Source organism: Oryza sativa, chromosome 3 (assembly GCF_034140825.1).
Source record: "Oryza sativa Japonica Group chromosome 3, ASM3414082v1".
Lineage (NCBI taxonomy): Eukaryota > Viridiplantae > Streptophyta > Magnoliopsida > Poales > Poaceae > Oryza > Oryza sativa.
Genome location: NC_089037.1, coordinates 23,517,471 through 23,542,535, shown reverse-complemented (window position 1 = coordinate 23,542,535; position 25,065 = coordinate 23,517,471). Strand labels below are relative to the sequence as shown.

Below are 25,065 nucleotides of genomic sequence, written 5' to 3'. Positions count from 1 at the left end.
TCTTGCCTCACGTACACAATTATAGAATCTCTTGGTTCACGACAAATATATGGGCTGCACGTGCCTAAAATTTGCTTTGAGATTGATTTTAAATCTTGCCTTACGTACATATATTTATGGGACTAATCTTTGTTAGTCAATTATGAAACTATAATCTTCGTTGGTTTAAGTTTCACGATAAATCCATGTATTGCACGCGTCGGCCCTAGGAGGTTCTCAACTTCTCTCTGTTACGCCACGTGGCAATACAAGAACGTTTTGAGAGAGTCACATGGCAATTTAAGAGCGTTTGTAGAGAGTTTAATGGACTTTTAGTATATAATAGAAGATAGATAGATAGATAAATTACCTTTTAGTTTCAATTGACTGATGTGTGGTCCTCTTTCCTCCTTGACTTCGTGGATGGATCGAGAGACCAGTATGCAATAATAGATACACGATCATAGGAACACCTGGGCCGACATCTGTCGATGCAATCAACGACTCCTCTCTTGATGCAGTATCAAACTATCAATTATTAACGAGATATCCCAGTTTCTAGTTTATAGGACATGCACACTAAACACACCAGCTACATATACGGTCGCTTGGTACCAGGCTACCAGCTAGACGTACCATATCAGCACTGTCGTCCGTCGACTCGTCCTCAGGGAGAAAAAAATTAAGTGTCATTACCAGACAATCGACTTTTCCTGACGAGAAAAATCAATCTTAGCCATCGGCCCCTGGCACCTGCAATGGCATAGGTGAGGAATAGTTAATCTGTCCTCAAGGGATATAAGCGGGCACCGATCAATCAATTATATATATACAATAATGCAACAAACTGTATTTGCATTGGTGGTACCACTTACAGAATATTAACACAGTGAAATACTATGCATATGCCACACGATGTTCTTCATTCAGTAAGTGGCCGCCATTGATGATTATTGGCCTGTCTCTCAAGAAGACAGAAGTACTCGAATGGGGTTGATGAGTGGCCAAAACTGAGGCATCAAATGTAACATACCTGGAATTTTGAAGTAAAAAAAAAAGAAACAAAGAAAAGAAAATAAAGAAATAATTAGTAAATTTTTTATTTTGATTTTGTCTCTGTCTTTTGAATTCATTTTGGTGTTGTTAGATTGTCCATGCATCTCATGATGTATTTGCATAGATATAAACAAATAGGTGGAGAGGATTGACAAAAAAAGAATTTGTTTGATAAACATTAGGCACCTTGAATAATGTACAGGAAAGGTTTAAATTTATAATTCAGTGTTGCGCGTCAGTTACAAATGTGAAAAACATTCACAATTAATTAAAAATATAAAAAAGCAAGGTTTCTTTGAATCTTCAAAAATAAACAACCTTGAGAAGAATCTCAAACACTCACCAAATGAAGTTCATGACCACACAAACTTCCAGTAATATTTGCACAAGCCTTTGAGCGGTGTAGCATATCCGAAAAACAATAATCAAACTCTCAGCCTTCTCCAAAATTTCCAGAAAATTCATCCTCACCTCTCCTCATGTCCTCTCGGGAAACTGTTTTAATAGCTCGAATGGACGTCCACCCGTTTATTGCATGTCATCTAAATGGTTATGAAAAAAATTGAAAAAATATGAACAAGATAGATAATATGTAGTATATCAATCCACAAACATGCAAGTTAAAATTCAATTTCTACATGTTGTAACAAAAATAATAAACAAAACTTAAATTACTATATGTATATTTACAATTAAATTTGTTATTTTTGTTACAACTTATAGAAGTTGAATTTGAACTTGTATATTTGTGGAGTGATATATTACATATTGATCTATCTTATCAATTTTTTTTGAAAATTTTTCATAACCATCTAGTTAACATGCAATAAACGGATGGACGTCCACTCGAGCAATTAGAATGCATCTCCCTGTCCTCTCCCTATCTCTCTCTGACCGGTGAGCCCAGGAGCTCTGGACCCCACATGCCAACCGCACCAGTGCCCCATCTCTCCCTCTCCTTCCTTTGAAATCCTTTCTCTCTCCCTCCCTCCTTGCAGGCATTTCAACAAGCACTTGGCGTGCAGGCTGAGCCGATGAGCACAACAAGCCGTGGCAAAAAGCCGTGTCTGCGCCCAATGCTGCAAAAGCCACTGATCCGCGCCTGTGAAGCCGACGCCGCCCTACCCGAGGCCTGTCGTGGTCGCCGTTGATCTCGCCGTTCGCCGTGTGTCACGATCCCACATGAATCCCACTGGTGAACACAAGCACAGGAGCAATATATCCTCTCCAACTCTGTATATTAAGTTCAGGGATACAAATTGGAAGAACTAGCAGCAGAGATTGGGAAGAGAAGCAGGGGGTAAAGGGAATCAGAGAAACACAGAGTAGGGGATTAGAGGAGAAATCAAGAGGAGGAAGAAGAGGCCACAGCCATCAGATTCTAATTTATCGATGCCTTCTCTCACTACCACTGTTGGTATTTGTACTGCTTGGTTGCTTGCACCTTCAGTATGTGAGCTGGGCCAAGCCCATTCCTCCAGCAGCCCATGCAGCCCACCAGATACATGACACCGTGGCCAACCAACACCCCGCCCCTCTGCCCGAAGCGACGAGACGCGATGAGCCCGACCGCCTCCGCCTCTTCTCCGCAAATCTAACGCCGAAACATGCTCTCCTCTCCTATCGGGCGTCCGTGGAGCAATTCAGATCCTCTCCTATATGGTCAGTCAACAAAACATTGGAACCTTGGATACAAGGTGACAATAACTTAATTAGTCAAAGTAACCTTCCTAATCTGTAGTGCGACAAATTATGTCAATGTACGCTAGTACTACAAATTAACCAAACATTAACAACCCTGAGTCACTAAGTACCGGCAGCTACTCGATCGATCTATCACCAAAAACAACGCCGCGACGCGCGTTGCTATTATTAGCCAAGTGCATGTGTGGATATTTCGCAGCAGCAAACACGTACGCAGTCTCAGTCACGCACCAACAAAACGCACGTACGCTAGCAGCTGGCTAGCACATTGTTCATCGCTTGTTGAGTAGCCCCGGCTCCCTGTTACTACCTCCATATTTTAATATATGACGCTATTGATTTTTTTTAATGTTTGATCATTCGTCTTATTCAAAAAATTTATGTAATTATCATTTATTTTAATGTGATTTGATTCATCATCAAATGTTCTTTAAGTATGACATAAATATTTTTATATTTACACAAAAATTTTGAATAAAACAAAGGTCAAACATTGATCAAAAGGTCAACGGTATCATACATTAAAATATGGATAGTACTTCGTTTCGTATTATGAAATTTTTTAGCATTATCCATATTTATATATATATGTCTAGATTCATTAATATCATTGTCTAGAAAATCTTCTAATATGAAGATAGGAGTAATATTTGGTTCCTGTTAATTAATCAGCCGCTCGGAGCACCAACCGATCTGTTTTGGAGTATCCACCACCACCAACGAATATATAAGCAGCACGTGTAGTACATGCAAGGTAGACCGGCCGGCTAAACCGTCGACCTGTGGGGCATATATGCAGCCACACCCATGATTCCATTGATTCCATTCGGTTAAGAAATTAATTAGACGACTAATTATAGTTAGCGTACGTTTGCAAGTACTCCGTACTGCTATTATACACGCTGGTATTGATGGACCGATCGATCGATGACCGATCATGTCATGGCCTGATGATGGGCAAGCTCCATGTGTTTATGGTCAGCTGATGGGCCGCAATGATCAATCAATCAATCACTTTTTGTGGTTTTCTCCTTTGATCAAGAAATGTGTTTCTGTTACGTGTTATTTGGTGACACTTTATTTCAACGCGGACAAAACGGATGATGCGTCATTTGCAAGATTAATTCGATATCTTTCTCAATACCATCAATATTATGTACGTAGCGCGAACTAAACGTATCTTAATGGGTTATTTTGCTAAAGGACACCGTAACTTCGCGGTTTTAGCTGTAGGACACCACATGAAGTGACTTTTGGGGAAAAAACACTTCCAAAAATTGAATATTTGCTGATGGACACCACACACATGTCAGATCTTCTATCTCTCTTCTCTCTCTATCCCCTCCTTCACTTCTCTCTATAGCGACGACGGCGGGCAGGCGAGGTCCGGCGGCAGGTGGGCAAGTGTGGAGCGGTTGCAGTGATGGGAGGGTGCCGACCGGATAGCAGGCGAGGTTCGGCAGTGGCAACTGCGTGTGGAGGAGCGGCGGCGCCGCCGGACAGCAACGGCTGCAGCGCACGGAGTGAGGAAGGAGAGGCGCCGTCGGCGGCCAGAGCCGTCGCCCTCCCGTCGCCGCAGCCGCTCCATCCTTGCCCTCCCGCCGCCGCCAACCGCCGGACCTCGCCTGCGCGCCGTCATTATTGACATGTGGGATAGAGAGAAGTGAAGGTGGGGATAGAAAGAGAAGAGAGATAGGAGAGCTGACATGTGGGTCTAAATGCGTTTCTGACATTTCACACGTGTTTCTCTATCATCTTCAACCGGAAATTATTACTTTACTGCGTGCGATGTCCATCAGCAAATATCCAACTGTCGGGAGTGTTTTCCCCCCAAAAGTCACTTCGTGCGGCGTCCTACAGCTAAAACTGCGAAGTCAGTGTCATATAGCAAAATTTTCCATTCTTAATTGGTTACATTTCTTATGGTAAACTTACTCAGTCGAATTCAAGTACTCCTTCCATTTCAAAATATAAGAATCTAGAATCAGATGGGACATTGTCTAGATTTATTGTACTAGAAAATATCCCATCCAGTTCTAGGTTCTTATATTTTGGGACGGATGGAGTAAGATGTTGACAGAAAGTATTAAAGAGATCCTGGTGTAAAAACAAGGAATCTTTATATTTACTTCCTCCGTTTCATATTATAAGATTTTCTAACATTGTCCACATTCATATATATATATATATATATATAAATGAATCTTGACATATATATGTGTATATCTATATTCATTGATATCTATATGAATGTGGACAATGCTAGAATGTCTTGTAATATGAAACTGAGGGAGTATAAAATATCAACAAATGGAAGAATAAATCTATCTATTATATTATTAAAACAGCTTTGAAAGAAGGCACCACGTTCGCGGTGGGGCTAGAAATTTTCACATTAATCGAAGAAAAAGAAAAGAAGAGTTAAAGTAGAAAAACAATTTAAAAATAGCTGAAATTCGGAATTAAAAGTGAGCAATATTGAATGAAGAGTCCATATAGAAACCCAATACGAGATTAATTAAAATTTGAAATAAAAATAAAATAGAATCCAAAATTAGCAAAAAAAAAGGAGAAGAGTCCAAGTAGTAGGAATACAATTTTAAAATAACTGAAATTCGGAATTAAAAATAAGAAAAATTGAAAGAAGAGTCCATACAAGAATCCAATATGAGATTAAAATTTGGAATAAAAATGAAAAAAATCGAAAGTAGGAAAAAGAAAAAAAAGAAGAGAGGAGTTCAAGTAGAAATACAATTTAAAATTAACTAAAATTCAGAATTAAATATAAACAATATTGAAATAAGAGTACATATAAGAGCATAGTAGATTAATTAAAATTCAGAATAAAAATAAAATAAAATCCGAAATTAGGCAAATTAATAAGAGAGTTAAGGTAGGAATATAATTTTGAAACAACTAAAATTAAAAAAAAAAATATCAAAAGAACATAATACAAAAAATAAAATAAATTCTGTAATTAGAAAAATAAAAATAAGATATTAACTAGGAATACAATTTATAAATAACTAAAATTGGTGAAAAAAAATAAAGGCTACTGAAAGAAAAGACCATCTGAAACACATGACGAGATTAATTAAGTAATAGGTCTATATAGGAGTAGAGTGGTGGCGGTTGATGGGACATCTAAAAACTATTAATAAAACATCAAATAGAATCAAAATGACAATTGAAAGGAAGGGCAACGTACAGGTCGTGAAGCAATCAGTCAAGGCGGTTGGCGGGACTTCTAGAAAGTAAGAAAATAAACTTCAATGATAATCACATTTGATTTTTAAAATCTCGATTACAATAAAAATGAGAGGCCACAGGCGGGTCGCATAGGAGTACAATGGCAGAGCCGCCAATGGTTGGTGGGTCTTCAAGAAAGTAAAAAATGAATTCCAACGATAGTTATATTTGATTTTTACAATCCTAATGACAATAAAGAGTATGCGGCGGACAGGTCGTACAGGAGTATAGTGGCAGCGTTTGACGGGATTTCTAAAAATTATAAAAAAATGAAACTCAACGAGACAATAAACTCTAAAAACTATAAGGTCCAATTTTTAAAGATTCGGGCTTCTAAAAAGTAAAAAGATAAACCCCAATGATAATTATGTTTGATTTTAAAATATCAATGACAATAAAGAAGGGCGGCAGCGAGCGAGCCGTAGAGGAGTACAGTGACAAAGTCGCTGATGTTTTGGCGGAACTTCTGGAAAGTAAAAAATTGAACCTAAACGATAAGTATGTTCGATTTTTAAAATAGCAATGAAAATAAAGAGAAGATGCAATGGACGGTCATAGAGGAGTATAATGGTAGCGTTTGACAGGACTTCTAGAAATTATAAAAAAAGAAGCCCAATAGGCCAATAAACTCTAAAACCTATAAGTTTATAGATCCAATTTTTAAAGGTTCCAAGGAGAATGAATAGAAACAGTGGTAGATCGAGCAAGCAAATAAAGAATAATATGATAAAAGTAAGGGGTAGCAACTGGTGTGACTTTTAAAAACTATAAAATTAAAAACACATGGATGATAAGGTTTGGTAACTATTTAATCTTAAGACAACGAGATAACTATTTAATAAATTTTAAATAAAATCATATTAAAAATATATAAATTTATATGGGTGCTAGCCACGCAATTGCGCGGGCCACCCAGTTGTGTTAATGATGGTGTCCCTCTGCCTAGATATAAAAAATCGGCGTAATTGTAGTGCTCCAATTTTTCTTACTAAGCAGAAAAATATAATCTTTAATATCTAGCACACGTGTTGATGTCGTCGTAATAAACTAAGTTCTTTGATATTGCCGTAATTTTCAACAAATAATTTATGAAATGAAAGAAAACAAATATAAACCTATGCCAATTGCCTGGCTAGTCATGGCTCATGGGGCGCACTTTCATTCTCGTGGGCGTATGCATGTGTGATGTGCGTGCGAGTAACTCCGTGTGATCAGCAAAAAAATACATCATTTTCTTTTCCTAATATAAAAATGCATTTTCTTTCCCTAATCTCCTGTGCATGTTGTCGTTCCATCTGACTTTTTGGATGCTTAACGAAATTTGACAGTGGACAGAGGAGAAGCCCAGTATGTCAAGAGGCCTACACAACCAGCCCAGATGGGCTCAGGGCCCAGTTGACAAAAGCCCAATAGGCCAGATGCGCGCGCCGCCGCCATATTCCAGGGCCCATTTGACATAGTACTGTAGGCCCTACAAGACAAGGCGACAACCCTTCTCAGCGCTCCCTGTCCTAGTCACACCCCCACTGCCTATAAGCCTACCTTACCATTTCGATCACATCGGCAGAAACGGCTACTTCTTCTCTCCCCCCTCCAATTCCGTTCGAATCCACACGCCGTCCTCCTCCTCCTCCTCCTCCTCGCCACCACCTCGCCCCTCTCCACGCGGCTCGCCATGGTGGCCTCGCCTCCTCCTCCTCATCCTACTCCGCCGGAGCAGGTCGGCGACGGCGTGGAGGCCCGAAGCTGCGCCTCGCCGACGCCCTCCCTCCGCAGGAAGGGCTCCCCCAACCGCAGCGGCGGAAGCGCCCGCAAGGTTCGCCCTCCAGATCCCCGCCCCCCCTTACCTCCGCGTCCGACGCTGCCGCGAGCCCGCGCGGGCTCGAATTTTAGGTCGTTGGGTTTCGGCTGGGACTCCGCGCGAACTGCAGGAGTAGAACTCGAGCGGATCTGTAGGTCTGTTGGTTGGGTGGGGGGTACTGCGTAGCGATTTTGGTTTTGGATTTCGGATCTCCACGGGGAGTTTTGGGCGGAGTTTGGGTGTCATGCGTGTTCCGTTTAATTTCTTAGAACCTAGTGTTTGGGGACCTTGATTTCCCTGTATTTGGTTGGTGCTCTGCAATCTGTTATCTGTGAATCGAAATTTCTCATCATTTCTGGTGTATCCAACCACATAAACTCCGGTATATAGCAGTTTTACTATGCATGATTTGTCCTATTATTATATATGGATGCTATAACTTCGATCCTGTTGGACCTTAGTTTAGCGAAAGTGCGTGCAGTAGCACTTGATCGCTGTCCCTAATGTGATTTCGTTGATGTGCAGTAGCATTAGTTTGTTAAAGTGATTTCTCAACCTGGACTTGGAGTTGCTAAAAACACTAATTAAAGGTTGGTTCCATTTACGGGTTTGCGTGAATGGACATGGGCAACTCTTTGTTTAATTGTTTTCGTCAGTTCAAGTTGATGCGCACCATACCCTGATGTGAGCTCTGTTGGTGGTTCGTGCATTTGTACTTGCCTCTTTCATTCAATTTATTTATGTGGTTATATTATTCTTGTTCTGCTCCTTAGTCCGATCTATACTCTGTAATATGATCCAGGTTTACTCTGTACTCCATAATATAGATATTTCTATAGACGGGTTGGATGGAGCTTGACAGCTAAGTAGACATCAAAATTATTGTCAACGGAAGAAATCAAACACCAGTATGCTCCTTTCAGACAATTCAGTGTGGCAACTGTTTTTTTTTTTGTCGATTAGTATTATCCAAAGTATAGCTACTATTACACAATTGATTATAGTTTCAGTATATGTGACCATTGAAGTGTTGGGTTAAGCTTCCATAAGTTAACAGAGGTATCTCTGATAGACCAAATGCTCTTAGAATGGCACGCAATAATCATTCCAATGATTTGGTACAGTAATACTCCTCCATTTTTGTTTATTTGACGTTTGAACTAACCAACGAGACAACGATACAATGAACAACAGAGGGAGTATATAGCAAGGATTACAACATGGTTCAGTTGGAAAGCTTACCTACGAGAATCAATCTAATTCAAATGAGCACAATAAGTAGGAGGTCACCATGTGTGCTGCTGGTGAGAGCAGCCTAGCACACATAGCATGGGCTGCCATATACCCTCTTACCATTCCTTTTCTTAAGGAATCATCATTCCGTATTTTTTGGGTGACATAACATCTATGTTCTGTTAAAAAGCATCCTTTCATATGCTCTGTTTCCTGCTTGTAAGCATTCTTTTTATGTGGATTTAGCTACATCAATCTTCTCATTTGTTTTCTGCAGAGTTCAAGCTCAAGAGAATTTGGAAGTTCAATTTTGAATTCTGTAAATAAATCAGCATCCCAATTCAAGAAGTCAATTAATCGTAAAAGTGGTTCCCCTATAGATTGGTTCCCTCGGAAGAAGACTGAACCATACTTGAAGAGAAAGATAAAGCGTCTTCAGGTACTTCATGAATTGTAACAAATGTGCCAACACTCTTCCAAGAACTATTTCAGCATGGAATTTTTAAATAATGATCATGCCCTCTGAGCATTGAATAGATTTGAACTTTCAGTATCAAATTTATTGCTGCCTCGATTTTGTTCTCTTGATAAGAAGAGGGAAATTACCATTGAAAATTATTGTAGCATCAGAATTGAAGTTGTTTCTTTTTGTGTATTTTAGGAGAGCAATGGCATGACTGCATCTCTTGATGAGACTTTGGGAAGTGCCAATCCTCACTACACGCGAATGGCAAGGGAGAAAATTGCAGCTAGAGAAGCAGCCAGAAAGGCAATGGAAGCTCGCAAAGCTGCCATGGTTGAAGCATCGTGGTGCAGAATTCTTCATGCAGCAAGGTGAAAATCATGGTTATCTTATTCCATCATGTCCAGCCTTGTGTGTATTTTCCTTGATACACTCATTTGTTCTGATTTTTATTCTACTTTTCAACAGGATCCAAAAGAAGGACGCTGAAGAAGTTATGGAAAAGGCCAAGTTTCGGGCAACTGAAGCATTTGAAGAAGCTAGAGTAATAGGCGTAATGATGTACGACAGACCAGATTGTTCAAGTCAGCAGTATGAGGTGGAATCATCGTCACAGACTGGGGGACGATCAACTCATAAGGTCACTGCTTCCTTTCAGACTGGTTTTGAGGTTGATATGGAGGTTGCCGCTGCAGTTAAGAAGGCATTTATTCAACTTGCGAATTCTTCTATTTCATCAAACAAAGAAGAGTTTAAGGAGCTTTTATGGAAAATTAGCCAAAATCCTGATGTAACTGAGATTGATGCAAATTCTGAAGATGAGCAGCATCAGGGGGACTGTAACAGTGAAGACAAAAGGAATTTGAAATTCAATAAAGAAACCTTGGGAACAGGCATCTTTCCATCTGACTTTGACAATACTAACGTTCAGCAATCCAATGATCTTGTGAACATTATGCTGGAAAGGCTAAAAGCTCTTCATGAAGATGAACTTGCTTCTCTGGCAGTTATTGTTGCCACTTCTGGCTTAAATGCTGTACTTCAAAGTGACAGGGGCAAATATCAGGAAACTGAGTCTGTGAACAGCTTTACATCACAAAGGGCACACTCAAGAAGATATTCCACTGCAGCTAGCTTTGTTGATGTCCTACAACCAAAGAAAGAAGTCACATCTGAGTTACCAAGTCTGGACAAGTTCTTGGTCAAGCATCTTTCAAAGCTTGAAAAAGAAGTTCACGAAGCAAGAGAAGCAGGTAGAAAAGCCTCTTCAGTAAATTCTTGTGCACAAGGTGCTCAAAGACAGATTACAGGCAGGAATCCAAAGGCAACAGATTCTGCTTCAGATCTGAGCAGCATTCTTGTGAAGCACGTGTCGAAGCTTGAGAAGGAGATTCTAGAAGCGAAGAAGAATAATAACACACGCATTCAACTCTTGGAAGAAAGCTGCAAGAAAGTAGAAGCGCATGTGGAGAAAGATGCCAGCAAAGAATCTGAATTTTACAATGCTCAGTCAGAATCCTTCTGTAACAGTGGTTCCGTGGGGAGTTGTAATTCCAGGGAATCATATGAAAAAAGCAAGCACGGCCGAGATTGTTCACAAGACAAAGAGAATAAAATTTTATTTTCACATCAATTACCACCGTCTGGTGCAAAAGGTAAACAGGGAGGAAAAAGATTAACTAGGATTGAAGCTGCAAAGCTGGAAGCACTTAATTCTTTCTGTACTAAAGATGGCAATGCATTTGATGTTGGCCTTGATAAGATCTTAATCAGGCCAATCCATAGATTGGAGAGGGAAAAGAAGAAAGCACTCGAACATGGACAAACCAATGTGCAGAAAGATCCACAGAAGAATGTTGACCGCACAATTGTGACAGGGAGTTTAGATGAGATCTTAGTGAAGCATGTGTCAAGGCTAGAAAGGGAGAAAATCGATTATGAAAGGAGGAATGCACTGGGGGAAGGACTGACCAATGTGCCACATGATCAGCGAAAGCATGGTAACAATGCTACAGCATCTGAGAGTTTGGATCAAGTCTTAGTGAAGCATGTGTCAAGGCTAGAAAGGGAGAAAATTGATTATGAAAAGAGGAATGCACTGGAGGAAGTACTGACCAATGTGGCACATGATCAGCGAAAGCATGATAACAATGCTACAGCATCGGAGAGTTTGGATCAAGTCCTAGTTAAGCATGTCAGTCGTTTGGAAAGGGAGAAAGTTGAATATGCAAAGAGGAATACATTGGGAGAAAGAACCAGTGAACAGAACCATCAGGAAAGGCACAGTAACACTAACATAGCATCTGATAGTTTAGATCAGATCTTAGTTAAGCATGTCTCCAGACTTGAAAAGGAGAAGATGGAGCATGGAAAGAGCGGTGATATGATCTTTCTAAAGAAGAATGACTCAAAATGCACAAATGAAGAAGCAGATCTGTCTGACATCCTTGTCAAGCGTTCCATGAAGCTTGAGCAAGCCAAGCTGGCTTCTTCTGCTGCTGAAGAAACACTGACAGGCAGCTTTAATCCAGTCCAAGAGCGCAGAAGGGCACGTGAGAAGGAACTTATGGATGCATGGGGAGGAGTGGGTCTAGGGAACTCCATGAAGCCTCATCTCTCGAAAATTGAGAAGGACAAGGTAATTCTGTATTACTCATGCATTATATGAAGTTACTAACCTATCATCTATAAAGTATAAACATGTCAAAAGAACCATGGCTCACAATGTCTCCACTGGATTTCTCAGGTTGCGTGGAGAAAAGCTGAGGAGGAACAGAAGCAGATGTGTGCTGCAAATGAGCTATAACCATAGCTCACAATATTTCTACTGGATTTTACTGTATGTACTGTTTGTTGTTTCACATATACACTTCCAGCTCGGAGGAGAGAGCATGCCGTCGTCATATTCTCTATGCCTGTATATTCTACTACTGGTAAAGTGAACGTTAATTCTGGGATCTTCATATCAGAAAACAAGAAGATCAGCAACTTTCTGCCAAACATTTGTATCTTTGATATTTCTCTCCTTAGCTTCTATACACCCACTATGTCGTGCACTAGCTTGGCATATCTTGCGTGCTTATCCGCGGAAGCATATGCGAGGGATCAACATCCAGGGATTACAGGCTTTCTCTCCCAACGCCGCAAAGTTTGACGTTGTCATCATCTGATCATCAGGTTAATAGATGGGTACCCTGTCCCTGTTAGATATGATCTAGCCTATTCTATCTCTTTATCTCTGCTTGCTGTCTTGTAGTCCACAATTACTGCTATTTTTCATGCTCTGTTTTTCTTGCTGCAATGCATGGACAAGGGACAATTTCACATGAAATTGACTATGTTTGAGATAAGGATGCTAAGGTGATATATAAAAGCTACAGTCACTATTGTGGGTGATATAGATATTTGTTTATCGATCACTGTCGTATAGATTCTGTTTATTATTGAATGTCTGGTTCCTTTAGTTGAGCATAAGTAAACCGATACTTATTTCTTGCGTATTCGTATGCTTCATCAGAGATAGGGACGAATCAGCTGCCAAATGAACCTCCATTTATTTATGTGTGTTATCTCCATTTCCATTCTCTCTTTGAGATTCTTCGCGTTGACAACTGTTTTCATCCTTTTGATTCAACTAACTGACATCGGTTGCCTTTGCACTTATCCCTTGTTAGACAGTAATATCTTTTTTTTAGCAGTGTTTTGCATCACTGCAAAACCCAATGGTCAGGCATCTAGTTGCCTGTTTAAAGCTTTTCACTGAAGCCATTACTTTTCCTCCAGACACCTTTTGTGCATGCATGCCTGCATGCCTTCCCTTCTGCAGTTCTGTTCTCTGCTCTGAAAGTTTGGTGAAAAGTTGAATCATGGAAGCGAGTCTTTTACAGAGTTTGGACCACATAATAAGGATTAATCTATGGGGCTTTGAATGATCTTCAGTTAAGTAGTACTGGTAAGTGGACAAGTCTACCAGGACCTAGAGCTAAGTGTCATTGTTAATGGAGTTTTTGCCTCGCAAATGCAGGTATGCAAAACCCTGGAGCATACTTTGCCACTGTTTGCCACTACCACTGATGCACTGATTCATGCTGAACCCTGTGTTTACTTTCTACGGCAACTCACTTTTCCGCTGGTGCTCCTGCTTTCCCATGCACACGCATTTGGTAAATCATGAGGGGGAGGGATTTCATCCTTTGAGTAGACATCCATTCATTCCTCACATAAATAGTCATAATAAAATAATAAAATGGAATAATATGAGATATATCATTTTACAAACATCCAATGTTAAATTCGACTTTTACAAATTATAACAAAAGGAGTAATCTAAACTTTTTTTATAATGGATAGAAATATGATCTCTATATCCATAAGCGGATATAGAATCAAGGAACAATTTAAAGTGAAACTAGTATACATACATTTACACTAGTATTTGTTATTTTTGTTATAATTTGTAGGATTCAAATTTAAACTTGCATGTTGTGGAGTAATATATCTTATATTAATCTATCTTATCAATCTTTTTTTTAAAAAAATGATGATTATTTAGGTGCATGAAAGAAACGAGGAAAATGTCTCCTCGAATGATGAAAATCATGATATCAAGCATGTGTGATCAAGTGAGAAATTAACCATTGTTGATCTGATTAACCATCAAACACTCATTGATTAGCAATTTAGCAAAGCTAGCACGCTACCTACTGCCAAGTACTGAATCATCTCATGCCATCCTAAGGCAGAAGAGGTTACATCTTACAACCTTGCAAATTAACCTCTACAAGGATCGATCATAATATCATCATATCTAATCATCTCATCATGCCATCCTAAGGCTGAGCCGCTGCTGCAGCCATGGCGCTGCCGCCGCCGCCGCCGCCGTCGACCCGTCATGTAGCACATCGAATGCCATTGCTCTCGGGCACGGCGGCGGCTGCCGGAGCGAGCCGTCGGAGTCGGTCGACGACGACGTCGACGTCGATGTCGCCGTCGTGAGGCTCCCGCCCGAGCAGTTGGACGTGAAGGGGCTACTCTCCCGCCGCTTGTTGTTCCTCCTGCCGGCGGCGCCTCCGCCGCCGACGGCCAGTGTCAGCGCTAGCTCGTCTTCCCTGGACGACGGCGGCGGCGGCGGCAGCGGCGTCGCTTGGCCGCCGGCGTCGGCCACGACGATGTACTCGTCGGCGGGGAGCTGCAGGTTGAGCGCCCGGCGGCGGGTGTGCTGCTTGCGCCGCTGCCGCCGCCGGCAGGTTAGCTCCGGCGGCGACCTGTTGAGGTCGCTCATCAGCTGCTTCTGGACGCGGTACAGCCGGTGCAGCTCATACACCTTCAGAGGCATCGAGACGAAAAGAATTTTGTTGGTTTTGTTTGGTAGAATTTTAGAGTTTTTTCTTTTTGTTCTTTGCAGTGATGATGATTGTGATCTTTGGTTTGCGTTTGATCGATATATATCTAACCTGCTGCTTGAAAGTCTCTTCATGCTTGAGCATGGCCATCTTCATGACCTCCATGTCGCACTGCCTCACAAGCTTCTCCATCTGCACCATCATCTTGAGCTTCACTTTGTTCTTGTTATGTTCTTGTCCTTGACTGAGATCAGCAAGCTGATGGTACTACCCTGCAAAAAAAATAAAAAAAGAATAAAAAAACAGATGCAAAATGCAGGCTTAGAAAGGAGCTAGCTAGCTTTTCAGTTGCTGAAACACATGTACTCGAACTCTGAGAAGAATCAATAGATAGATCATAATAACAAGTGCAAATTAATCAGTTGCAAGATGCTCTGATGCTGGTGTGTATATCTCAATGCATAAAAAGGTGAAGTTGTGCAGTTTTCAGAACACACACTGAAGCAACCACAAAGATCACAACACACAACAGAAAGAGCTGTGCCCCCCTGAACCTACCGCCCTATTCAGCAAGAAAGCATCCAAATATATGCTCTTGTCCCTTCCCTTGTTTCTCCTCTTGTCTTCGTCTCTTTAACCTACTAGATTCCTCAGGGGATTTACACTGGCAATGAGACAAAGAAACAAAAGGGGAGAGAGAGCAAAGCAAAGATGTTGCCACTGCTGAAACTGAGAACTTGAGAAGGGCTTTGGTTGGGGGTATGGGGGTTTATAAACATTGCCTCTAGAGAAGTGTGGTAATGAGAATGCAAAGAAAAAAAAATGCAAGAGATGTGTTGCAATGCAATGGAGTGCAATGATGGCTCAAGAGAACATCTCACTTGGCACCTTTTCTGCATGCCAAACAAAGGGGATGGCCTATAGCCAATGGCAATTTGGGGGACCTTTTGGGGGTGCATCCTTTGCATGAGATGCTCCTCCCAGAGCAGACAAGTTGGCAGGGAGCCTAGGTTTAGGCCCTGACCCACACCCACAGGGTATGGCCCGTACAGTTTCCTCTCTTCTGTGTGGCCATGCTAGTTCTCCCTAGTAGCTGCAGTGTACCTCACTGACAGTACCATGTACGTGTACATGTGCACTCTTCCAGGTCCCATGATCGTCTTGCTGCATGATTTGACGAGACTCCTTTTCAACCATGAAATTTTGGGGGATTTCCGCGAGAGGCAATATTCCTGTAAAAAGAGAAGATCATATAAATATGGATCTGATTGGTTTACTAATTAATCCTCTTTCTCAAACCTGATCATTACTCTAATTATTGAGGGCCTAAAACTTGACCACTCAGAGCGCGCAGCTGTATTCTTTCAAACGGGTTGGGAATCCTTTCTTCTCCTTGCAAAACAAAACAATAGATTAGCACATAATTACTCACTCCATCCTAAAATATAGCAACTTTTAACTATGAATTTAGACACACAGTTGTCCAGATCCATAACTAAAAATACTTATATTTTGGAACGGATGGAGTAATTAAGTAGTAGCTAAAAAATTGAAAAATGAAACAATATGATTTATACAAGAATTTTCTAAAAAAAATTGAAAAAAATGCATCATTTAGCAATTCAGAAAACGTGTGTGTATAAAAATAAGGAAGGGAGAGAAAAGAACACACCACCCGTGCATATTATTGATTTCCAAACGAATTCATTGGCGCAAGTTCTGATCAAATTCACCAGAGAAATTAATTTCTTCCTCAAGTCCTCAGGATCACCTACAGTGCATATATACTCCATATACTTAAGTATACTTAATTAGAAGTACTGAGTGCTGATATAACTTCTAGATTGCTCTTTTTCTTCTCTCTCTACTATGACGAGATCTACAATGATCACATGCTTTGACCGTTTTTATATATGACATGTATCATATATAGCGAGGCTGGACCGTTAAGTTTGGACCATGCATGCGTCAAACTGATCAATATGCATGTATGCACCCCCACACGTAAACAGTAGGCAGTGTCAGCACTGAGAAATCCACCGACTAAATCATTGTCACGTACACACAGTACAGTGGCACACAGCTGCTGCTTGATGGTCAGATTTACGGTATGAGTTGGTCAGAATTCAGAAGCTCGTCAGTGTACCATCCCCTTCCGAGTTTTCTCCCTTATCAAACAGATGCCAATTTGTATTGCGCGTGGTCCAATTTCAAAAATCTGGAGTCGTTTGGTTATATATGTGCAAAAGATTGCAAGGATTTGATACGTGAAAATGATATCGGTAGATAAATCTGTCATGAAAACGCCTTATTGTATATATAATTAAATAAATAGGACGTATTTTACCTCTGTTTTTGTTAGCATGCTGTTTACAATGTTAAACATTATGTATTTTGTGTAGAATTTTTCTATATAGAGGTTGTTTTAAAATACCAAATAAATCCATTTTGAAAGTTTGAAATAAGTAAAATCAATCAATCGTCTTTTAATTTAATGGTTTCTCGTTTTAGGTGCCTGTCCGTAGGCCTTGTTTAGTTCGCGAAAAAAAAAATAGGTATCACATTTGATGTTTGATCAGATGTCGGAAGGGGTTTTCGAATATGAATGAAAAAAATAATTTCATAACTCGCCTGGAAGCTACGAGACGAATCTTTTGAGCCTAATTAAGCCGTCATTAGCACATGTGGGTTACTGTAGCACTTATGGCTAATTATGAACTAATTAGACTCAAAAAATCTGTCTCACGATTTTCATGCAAACTGTGCAATTAGTTTTTATTTTTAACTAGGAAGGTGGCCCACGCGATGCGCGGGCATCCGTACTATTGTAACGTAATATTATAGTTTCTTTAGAAATTATATCTTATAAGGACAAACTATATATCGGGCATATCTGAAAACCATTGATTGACTTAGAAGATAGATCAAGGTCATGTGACTTTTGAATTGACTTTTGGACCGAGTGAGTAAATATCATGTATACCATTTGAACACATACCGTACAATATTGCTACAAGTAAAAAATGCGATAGCAAGGAACTCAAAGTTATTATGATCGAATCGTCTCATGAAGATGCATGATTTAGTGACAACCAAATTAAGATAGATTAACGGTTGGATTGTTTTTCTCTTCGTAGAAGTTGAAATTTTTCATATTCTTTTCCAAAGTTTTAAAGAATTTTTGTTAGGACACAAATTGCAAAATTGCTTGGTTGGGTAGTGCAAAATATCAGCAATTGTTTGAAGCTATTGTTTTTTCTTTTTCGCATGTTTGATAGTTTTCTTCGAAACACCTAAGCTATCTCAGGTACGATGCTCCATCATACATGCAGAAGATAAATGTGCACACGTGCGAGGTCTTTAGAAGTTTTTTTTTATTTTTACAAAAGATAGATATGACAGTCTTGTTAATAGGTCCTTAATAGGTCTAGTTAATAGGTCCATTAGTTTAAGTGAAAACCGACATCAAAATATTTTTATTAAAAATAGTATAAAATATTAGGTTCATTAATTAATGTAAAGAAATAGTTAATATAGACCGTAAATTGGTAATTTACTGGTACATAATATAATTACGTAACATCTATATTAAACAATGTGTTTTTAAAAATTTGATATAAAATAATTGTTTGATATAATAGGTACTACCTTCATCCCAGAATATAAGCATTTTTAGAGTTGGACACGGTTATTAGTGAAAGGTTGTGATTGGTTGGGAAAGAATGTTGGTGGAGAAGTAGTTATATTTTGAGATAAATCTTGAGGGCTAAAAGTTGTTATATTTTGGGACGAAGGGAGTACATCGGTTTAAGTAAAGAATATTATATTGTTAATATAAAGGGTAAAATTATATAGTTATATAAAATTTATTTTCAAACATTGTGGAGCTAATTTAGACATATATATGATGATATATATAATCTATGTTTATAAAGTTATAATTTCTTAAAATTTATTTTCACTAATAATAATTGCAATTTTGTCTATACATGGAGAAGAGAAGGAAGAAGAAGGAAACAAATGTACGTTTTTAATGATATAAGTAATTTATATTTTTATGACTTTTGCCACTTTATCTTTTTAAATGTATGTTACAGTTGTATATGTATTTTCGGTTTTTTTACAAGTCATACGTACATACCTTTCTCTCGTCGGTGCGCTAAGGGAGATTCTGAGATAGATTATTAATAGGATTTAATCTAATGGTCCGAGATAACGGATCCATCAATTTAAATAAAAATTGATGGCTAGATATTTTAGTTTTTTTCTCACATTTTCTAGAATTTGTTTTCTAATTTATTAGAGTGTATTTTTACAACTTAAAATATAGTTAATATGAATATTGATTTTCTATCTCATCTAGCCAAAAAGGGAAAAAAAGAGGAAATAACAAAGAGGGTACGTACATATGTACGTGCACATCCATGAAGAGATAGATTCTTTTTCCAGATGAACGTAATTTCAAAATCTTAAGATAGATCTATGTTAACTAAATAATAGAAGAAGTTAGCTTAAAATGAAGAGTTGGAGGGTGGCCAGAGGGAGAGAGTACGTACTCGCGGATGTATAGTGGAGGGTGAGGCTACCGGATTTTTGAGTGTCAGAGAGATCTAATGGTTATCCCCGCAAAAAAAATCTAATGGTTAAAATTAATGGATTAACCAATTTAATAGAAAATTATAGATTTTTTCTAATTTATTATAAAGCCATGTGACAACTTAATTTGGAGCGTTTTTAGAGCATTTACATTATACATGCCGTTAGGAGTCTCACGTGACGACTTGAGAGCATCTATAGGAAGCTTAGATGTTAGTGGCCTTCTAATCTAGGCCATTCATTTTCTTTAAAATCCATGCAGTTTTTTAAAGGAGGGTAACATATGTACACCGGATATTCTTTTTGGCTTTTTTTAGTACTTATGTATTTATATGTACGTGGGATTTTTTTTTGGGAGGAATTATTTTATAATAGATGTGATCTAATGCTATAAAATAACTGAAAATCGAAGATTGGAATTTATAAAATTTCCTATTATAATTACATAATTTTTATACGAAGACGAATGATCTAATATACACCCAAATAGTGTCAATAGCATCAAAAAGTAGAGGTTGTTGGGTAAAAATGGGTTAAATGGGGGAGTAAAAGAAAGATGGGCACGTACCTTTCCTGTGTACAAATGGGATGAAGCAGTTGTACATACATGCACGCAGGTGAGATGAGAGGGAGGGACTAACTCTTGTTTTAACCTAATCTAATGTTCTAAAATATGGACCCGCCAATTTACATCTCACGTAGTAAAAAAAATTATTCGGTGAATAATGGAGTACTTTTTGGCTTTCTTCAGGTGAATAGTACTATATATTTATACATACATAGGATATTCTTTTTGATTTGGAAGATATTTTTTTTATAGATATAATGTAATGTATAAAATAACTTGTCCATCTGATTTAAGTGAAAATCGAGGATCAAATATTTTATTTTATTCTCAGAATTTCCTATTATAACTATACAATTTTTATACTAAAATAAATGATCAAATATACGCTCAAATGTCAATGGCATAATTAAGAATGAGGTGATATAAAAATATTGTAGGGTATTCTAGATAAAATTAAATAAAAAAGTCTGAAGGGTGGGGGAGTAAAAAAAGGTGGGGCACATATATTACCCGCGTGCAATCGGTCAGGATGAGGGAGGCGTACGTTTATCTAGATAAAAACTTGTTTTTTAATCTAATCAAATCTAATGGTCTGAAATAATGGACCCACCTTTTTAAGTGAAAATCAAGGGCTAGATATTTCTCATATATTAAAACGCCACGTGGCAATCTAGGAGCGTTTTTAGAAATCCCATGTGACGGCTTGAGAGTGTTTGTAGGAAGTTTAATGGACTTTTAGTATATAATAGAAATAGATAGATAGATGTTCTATGCATATGTCTAAAGATTCGATGTGATGTTTTTAAGGAAAAAAATTTAGCAACTAAACCAGGCCTTAATCTTCGGTCGCCATGTTGTCCTACGGGGCCTATAGTGTCAACTGTCGTCAATGACAAGAGAAAAAACGAATAGATTGAGTGAGAAAAAGATGCACGAGATGAGAGGAACAAAATGCGTTTGTCAGTTTCCACTGAAAACAAGCAAAGGCGTACACACACGTTGGGGCGTGTGTGTGGATGCATGCATATATAGTCAGCAAGTAGTAGCATGATCCAACGAGCGTGGTGATGAGTATTGCTGACAGGCCACCAGGGGCGAGGCTTTTTAGGGCAGAGAAAACTCTATTGTTTGGAGGAAAACCAAGCAATCAAAGAGCATGAGCTGAGCTAGTAGCAAATGATGTGCATATCCCTTTGAGAGCAAGCAAGCATCTGTATGTGTTCCCCTTGTTGGCCCTTGCATATTCCAAAGATCATTGCTCCCATCAAACCATCATATTCTACCCCTGACCCTGATGTGATGATGGCATCGCCACATGCAGCTAGCCAGGCTCATGTTTAACTCTTGGAGAGTGCTTGTATATATTCTTTGTTCGAGTGATGGATGCAACAGCGAGGAGAGCAACGGAAAGAGATGTACAGTGGGCGATGCATGTGAGCTCGAACATAACACATCATGCCAAGGAAATGAAAAGAGAAAAGCGCGGGTTTGGTTTTTGGATGGGAACGGGCCGGGAGTAGCATGGCCGGGTAGACGAATGATCGATTGAGAGGGGAACAAGGGACAGTGGCGCACGCGCTGCCGGCGACGGGAGGCGCAGCCCAGCCGTACGAGGGGGTGGTGGGGTACGTTGGCCCGCGCCACGCTCGCATCGATCGCATGGGAACACCGGCCGTTTCCCTCTCCTTTCTGGGCTCCCACTTTCGGTCCAACACGTACAGATGCATGGCGCAACGCCAATAACATGCCCCGTCCGCGCGCACATCAACTTGCCGGCCGGCCTCCCTCTCGTGGCCACACATCGATCTCTCGCGGGGGCATTCGCGGTGAAAACCATCGGCAGCGCGGAGGAAGAGGATAGGGAGTTTAGTGGGCATTTTCAGTGCTGCGCTAGCATCGGCAAGGTGGACGCGTAGGGGAGTGTCGACTGTTGGATTAATCAGTCTTGTGCTCAGCATTTTTATTTTCTGTTAGCTTGCATATGCAGCTGAGTCACGGTGGCGAGGCCAGTCGGTCAGTACATGGCAAACTGCAAGAAGTGTTTCCTGCCGAGAGGATAGGTCCTGAGGAGTTCTTTTTTTTTTCAAGAACAGTCAGACTATTGCCGACGTTTTATATAAAGAATAAGTTTTCTTAATTTTTTATATAAAGAATAAGTTTTCTCATTTTAAGGAGAAAACGATACCAAATCTTACGGTACATAGTTAATTAAGAGAAACTATACGAAAACCACAACTACAGCATCAAACAGAACATGATAAACCTAAACTACAAGGCTATGAAAACTGAAAAGCCATGTTCAACAAATGCTATTCACCACAAGCCTTGCAAAAGAAAGTTGCAAGCTAAAAGATCAAGCAAGGCTCCTCGCATAGGCAGATACGTAACGTTATTGTCATCACATCATCATGGGCGATAGGAAAGGCTTGCTGATCAACAAGCTTGCTACCCACACTGTAGCAAAAACTCAAATGTCCTGAGAAGTGGAACCTTGCATGGCATATACACGTTGTGGCGTAAGACTAGCTTGCCATGGCTGGTAGTTAGGCATGTGACTAGTTTACTTGCATGGTAATTAACTTGAGTGATTGGCTAGGTGTAATTCCTTGCATGTATCTTATCGATCTCTATATAAATGAAAACCTTCTAGAACCAGTGTGTGGCTTGTGTCAACAAATAATATTTGTGTTATTGTGTTCTTTCGTGTGTGCCACCACACACGGAAAAAAAAGGAATTGCTACATATCTGTCGCCACCAGATTTTCTTTTTTTAAAAAAAAATCAGTTGATTAGTTGACCGCATGATTTTTACTTTGAGATTCGTGCATGTGCCATTGAGTGAAAAAAATGTCGCTAGAATAGGGAATCAAACCCATGATGTCGGGATGCCACAACATGCGCAGCAGACAATAGCTTTCTTTCTGTACTTAACTTTTTTAAAACTTGCACTGCATTTACACTATGTATACCTTTATTTTTTTAAAAAAAACATTGTAAGTAACCAAAGTTACATATGTAATTTTAATTTTAATGTATTTACACTATAAGTTTCAAAATCTATCTATTATATCTTTAAAGTAATAGAAAAAGGAGCCTCCACGTTCGCTCTCATGGCCTAGAAATTCTCACATTAATCCTAAAAATAAGAAAAAAGAAAAATAGAACTAGATTAGAATTAGTTAAAAACTGAAGAAAAAAAAGGCATATTAAGAAACTCGAATCGGATAATCGGTAAAAACAAAAACAACCTAATCATACTACCCGAAACGGAATCGGACAATCGGTCTAAAACAAAAAAAAAGGAAAACTTAATCTACTGGAAACGGAATGTACAATTGGTCAAAAACAAAAAAAAAGAAAAGAAAAACCTAATCATACTATACACTGGAAACGGAAAATATTTTAGGAATACGCGTGTTTACATCACTTTTAGAAACATTGAAATACAAAACAATCCTAATCAAACTCTGCCGTTTCCGAATTGTATTAGTATTGTCATGCCAATAAATACATAACCAAGCCAAAAATTAGCAAGCCAAAAATACATAACCACGTTCGTTGTGGAGGCTAGAAATTCCCACATTAATCGGAGAAAAAGAAAAGAAGAGTCTAAATAGAAATACAATCAAAAATAGCTGAAATTCGGAATTAAAAATATGCAATATTGAAAGAGAAGTCCATATAGGAACCCAATACATGATTAATTAAAATTCGGAATAAAAATAAAATAAATTTCGAAATTAGAAAAAGAAAAAAAAAGAGGAGTTCGAGTAGGAATACAATTTAAAAATAACTAAAATTCAAAATTAAAAAGAAATAAGAGTCCATATAAGAATCCAATACAAGATTAATTAAAATTCAGAATGAAAATTTAAAAAAAAATCAAAATTATAAAAAAAGAAAATAATAGTTCAAGGAGGAATACAATTTAAAATTAACTTAAATTCGAAATTAAATATAAGCAGTATTGAAAATAAGAGTACATATAACAACCTAATAGTATATTAATTAAAATTCGAAATAAGAAATAAAATAAAATCCGAAATTAGGCAAATTAAAAAGAGAGTTAAAGTAGGAATACAATTTTCAAACAACTGAAATTGAAAATAAGAAATAAAAATATCAAAAGAACACAATACGAAAAAATAAAATAAATTCTGAAATTAGAAAAAGAAAAATACTAGGAATACCATTTATAAATAAGTAAAATTGGTGGTAAAAAATCAAGACTATTGAAAGAAAATATCATCTAAAACACATGGCGAGATTAATTAAATAACATGCCTATAAAGGAGTAGAGTGGTGGCGGTTGATATGACATATAAAAACTGTTAATAAAACACCAAATAGAATCCTAATAACGATTGAAATGAAGGACGACGGGTAGGCCGTGAAGCAATCGATCAAGGCGGTTGCCGGGACTTCTAGAAAGTAAAAAAAAAAACCAATGCTAATCATATTCATTTTTAAAATCTCAATGAGAATAAAAAGGAGAAGTAGTGGGCGGGGTGTATAGGAGAACCGCCGACGGTTGGCGAGACTTCTAGAAAATAAAAAATGAATTCCAACGATAGTTATGTTCGATTTTTAGAATCCCAATGACAATAAAGAGTAGGCGGCGGATGGGCCATAGAGGAGTATAGTGACATCGTTTAACGGGACTTCTAAAAAATTATAAAAAAAATGAAACCAACAAAGACTATAAAGTCTAAAAACTACGAGGTCCAATTTTTATAGGTTTGGAACTTCTAAAAAGTTAAAAAAAACACAATGATAATCATGTTCGATTTTAAAATCTTAATAACGATAAAGAAGGGAGGTAGCGGGCGTGCCATAAAGGAAAACAATGGCAAAGCCGCTGACGGTTTAGCGGGACTTTAGAAATTAAAAAATAAACCCGAACAATAATTATGTTCGATTTTTAAAATCCCAATGATAATATAGAGAAAAAAAAGTTGACGGCCCGTAGAGGAGTATAATGACAACATTTGATGGGACTTCTAGAAATTATAAAAACTATAAGATCTGATTTTTAAAGGTTTCAAGGAAATGAATAGAAATAGTGGTAGATCAA

General features: G+C 38.6%; 2 protein-coding genes and 1 long non-coding RNA gene across 3 annotated transcripts; 1 reads left to right on the top strand and 2 right to left on the bottom strand.

Annotated features, from left to right (window-relative positions):
• Nucleotides 1-405: 405 nt before the first annotated feature.
• On the bottom strand, nucleotides 406-2,429 carry LOC107280378 (uncharacterized). Its single transcript, XR_001544399.3, has 3 exons — nucleotides 1,379-2,429; nucleotides 855-1,012; nucleotides 406-732 (listed from the first exon to the last, which is right to left on the bottom strand). It is a non-coding gene; the product is annotated as an uncharacterized lncRNA (long non-coding RNA).
• Nucleotides 2,430-7,550: 5,121 nt separating this feature from the next.
• Nucleotides 7,551-12,897, top strand: LOC4333411 (intracellular protein transport protein USO1). The gene is made up of 5 exons (XM_015777048.3): nucleotides 7,551-7,804; nucleotides 9,300-9,461; nucleotides 9,684-9,856; nucleotides 9,954-12,123; nucleotides 12,232-12,897. Exons 1-5 carry the CDS (start codon nucleotides 7,664-7,666, stop codon nucleotides 12,289-12,291), a joined length of 2,706 nt encoding a protein of 901 aa, XP_015632534.1. The 5' UTR covers nucleotides 7,551-7,663; the 3' UTR covers nucleotides 12,292-12,897.
• Nucleotides 12,898-14,098: 1,201 nt separating this feature from the next.
• On the bottom strand, nucleotides 14,099-15,566 carry LOC9270259 (uncharacterized). The gene is made up of 3 exons (XM_015777052.3): nucleotides 15,386-15,566; nucleotides 14,939-15,099; nucleotides 14,099-14,808 (listed from the first exon to the last, which is right to left on the bottom strand). Exons 2-3 carry the CDS (start codon nucleotides 15,029-15,031, stop codon nucleotides 14,305-14,307), a joined length of 597 nt encoding a protein of 198 aa, XP_015632538.1. The 5' UTR covers nucleotides 15,032-15,099; nucleotides 15,386-15,566; the 3' UTR covers nucleotides 14,099-14,304.
• Nucleotides 15,567-25,065: the final 9,499 nt, after the last annotated feature.

Excerpts from the sequence above, each read along its gene's own strand:
- LOC4333411 (XM_015777048.3), top strand. The coding sequence starts at position 7,664 with ATGGTGGCCTCGCCTCCTCCTCCTCATCCTACTCCGCCGGAGCAGGTC. Across the intron at positions 9,462-9,683 it reads GAAAGATAAAGCGTCTTCAG|GAGAGCAATGGCATGACTGC; the intron begins GTACTTCATGAA and ends TGTGTATTTTAG. Across the intron at positions 12,124-12,231 it reads CGAAAATTGAGAAGGACAAG|GTTGCGTGGAGAAAAGCTGA; the intron begins GTAATTCTGTAT and ends TGGATTTCTCAG.
- LOC9270259 (XM_015777052.3), bottom strand. The coding sequence starts at position 15,031 with ATGATGGTGCAGATGGAGAAGCTTGTGAGGCAGTGCGACATGGAGGTC. Across the intron at positions 14,809-14,938 it reads AAGAGACTTTCAAGCAGCAG|GTGTATGAGCTGCACCGGCT; the intron begins GTTAGATATATA and ends ATGCCTCTGAAG.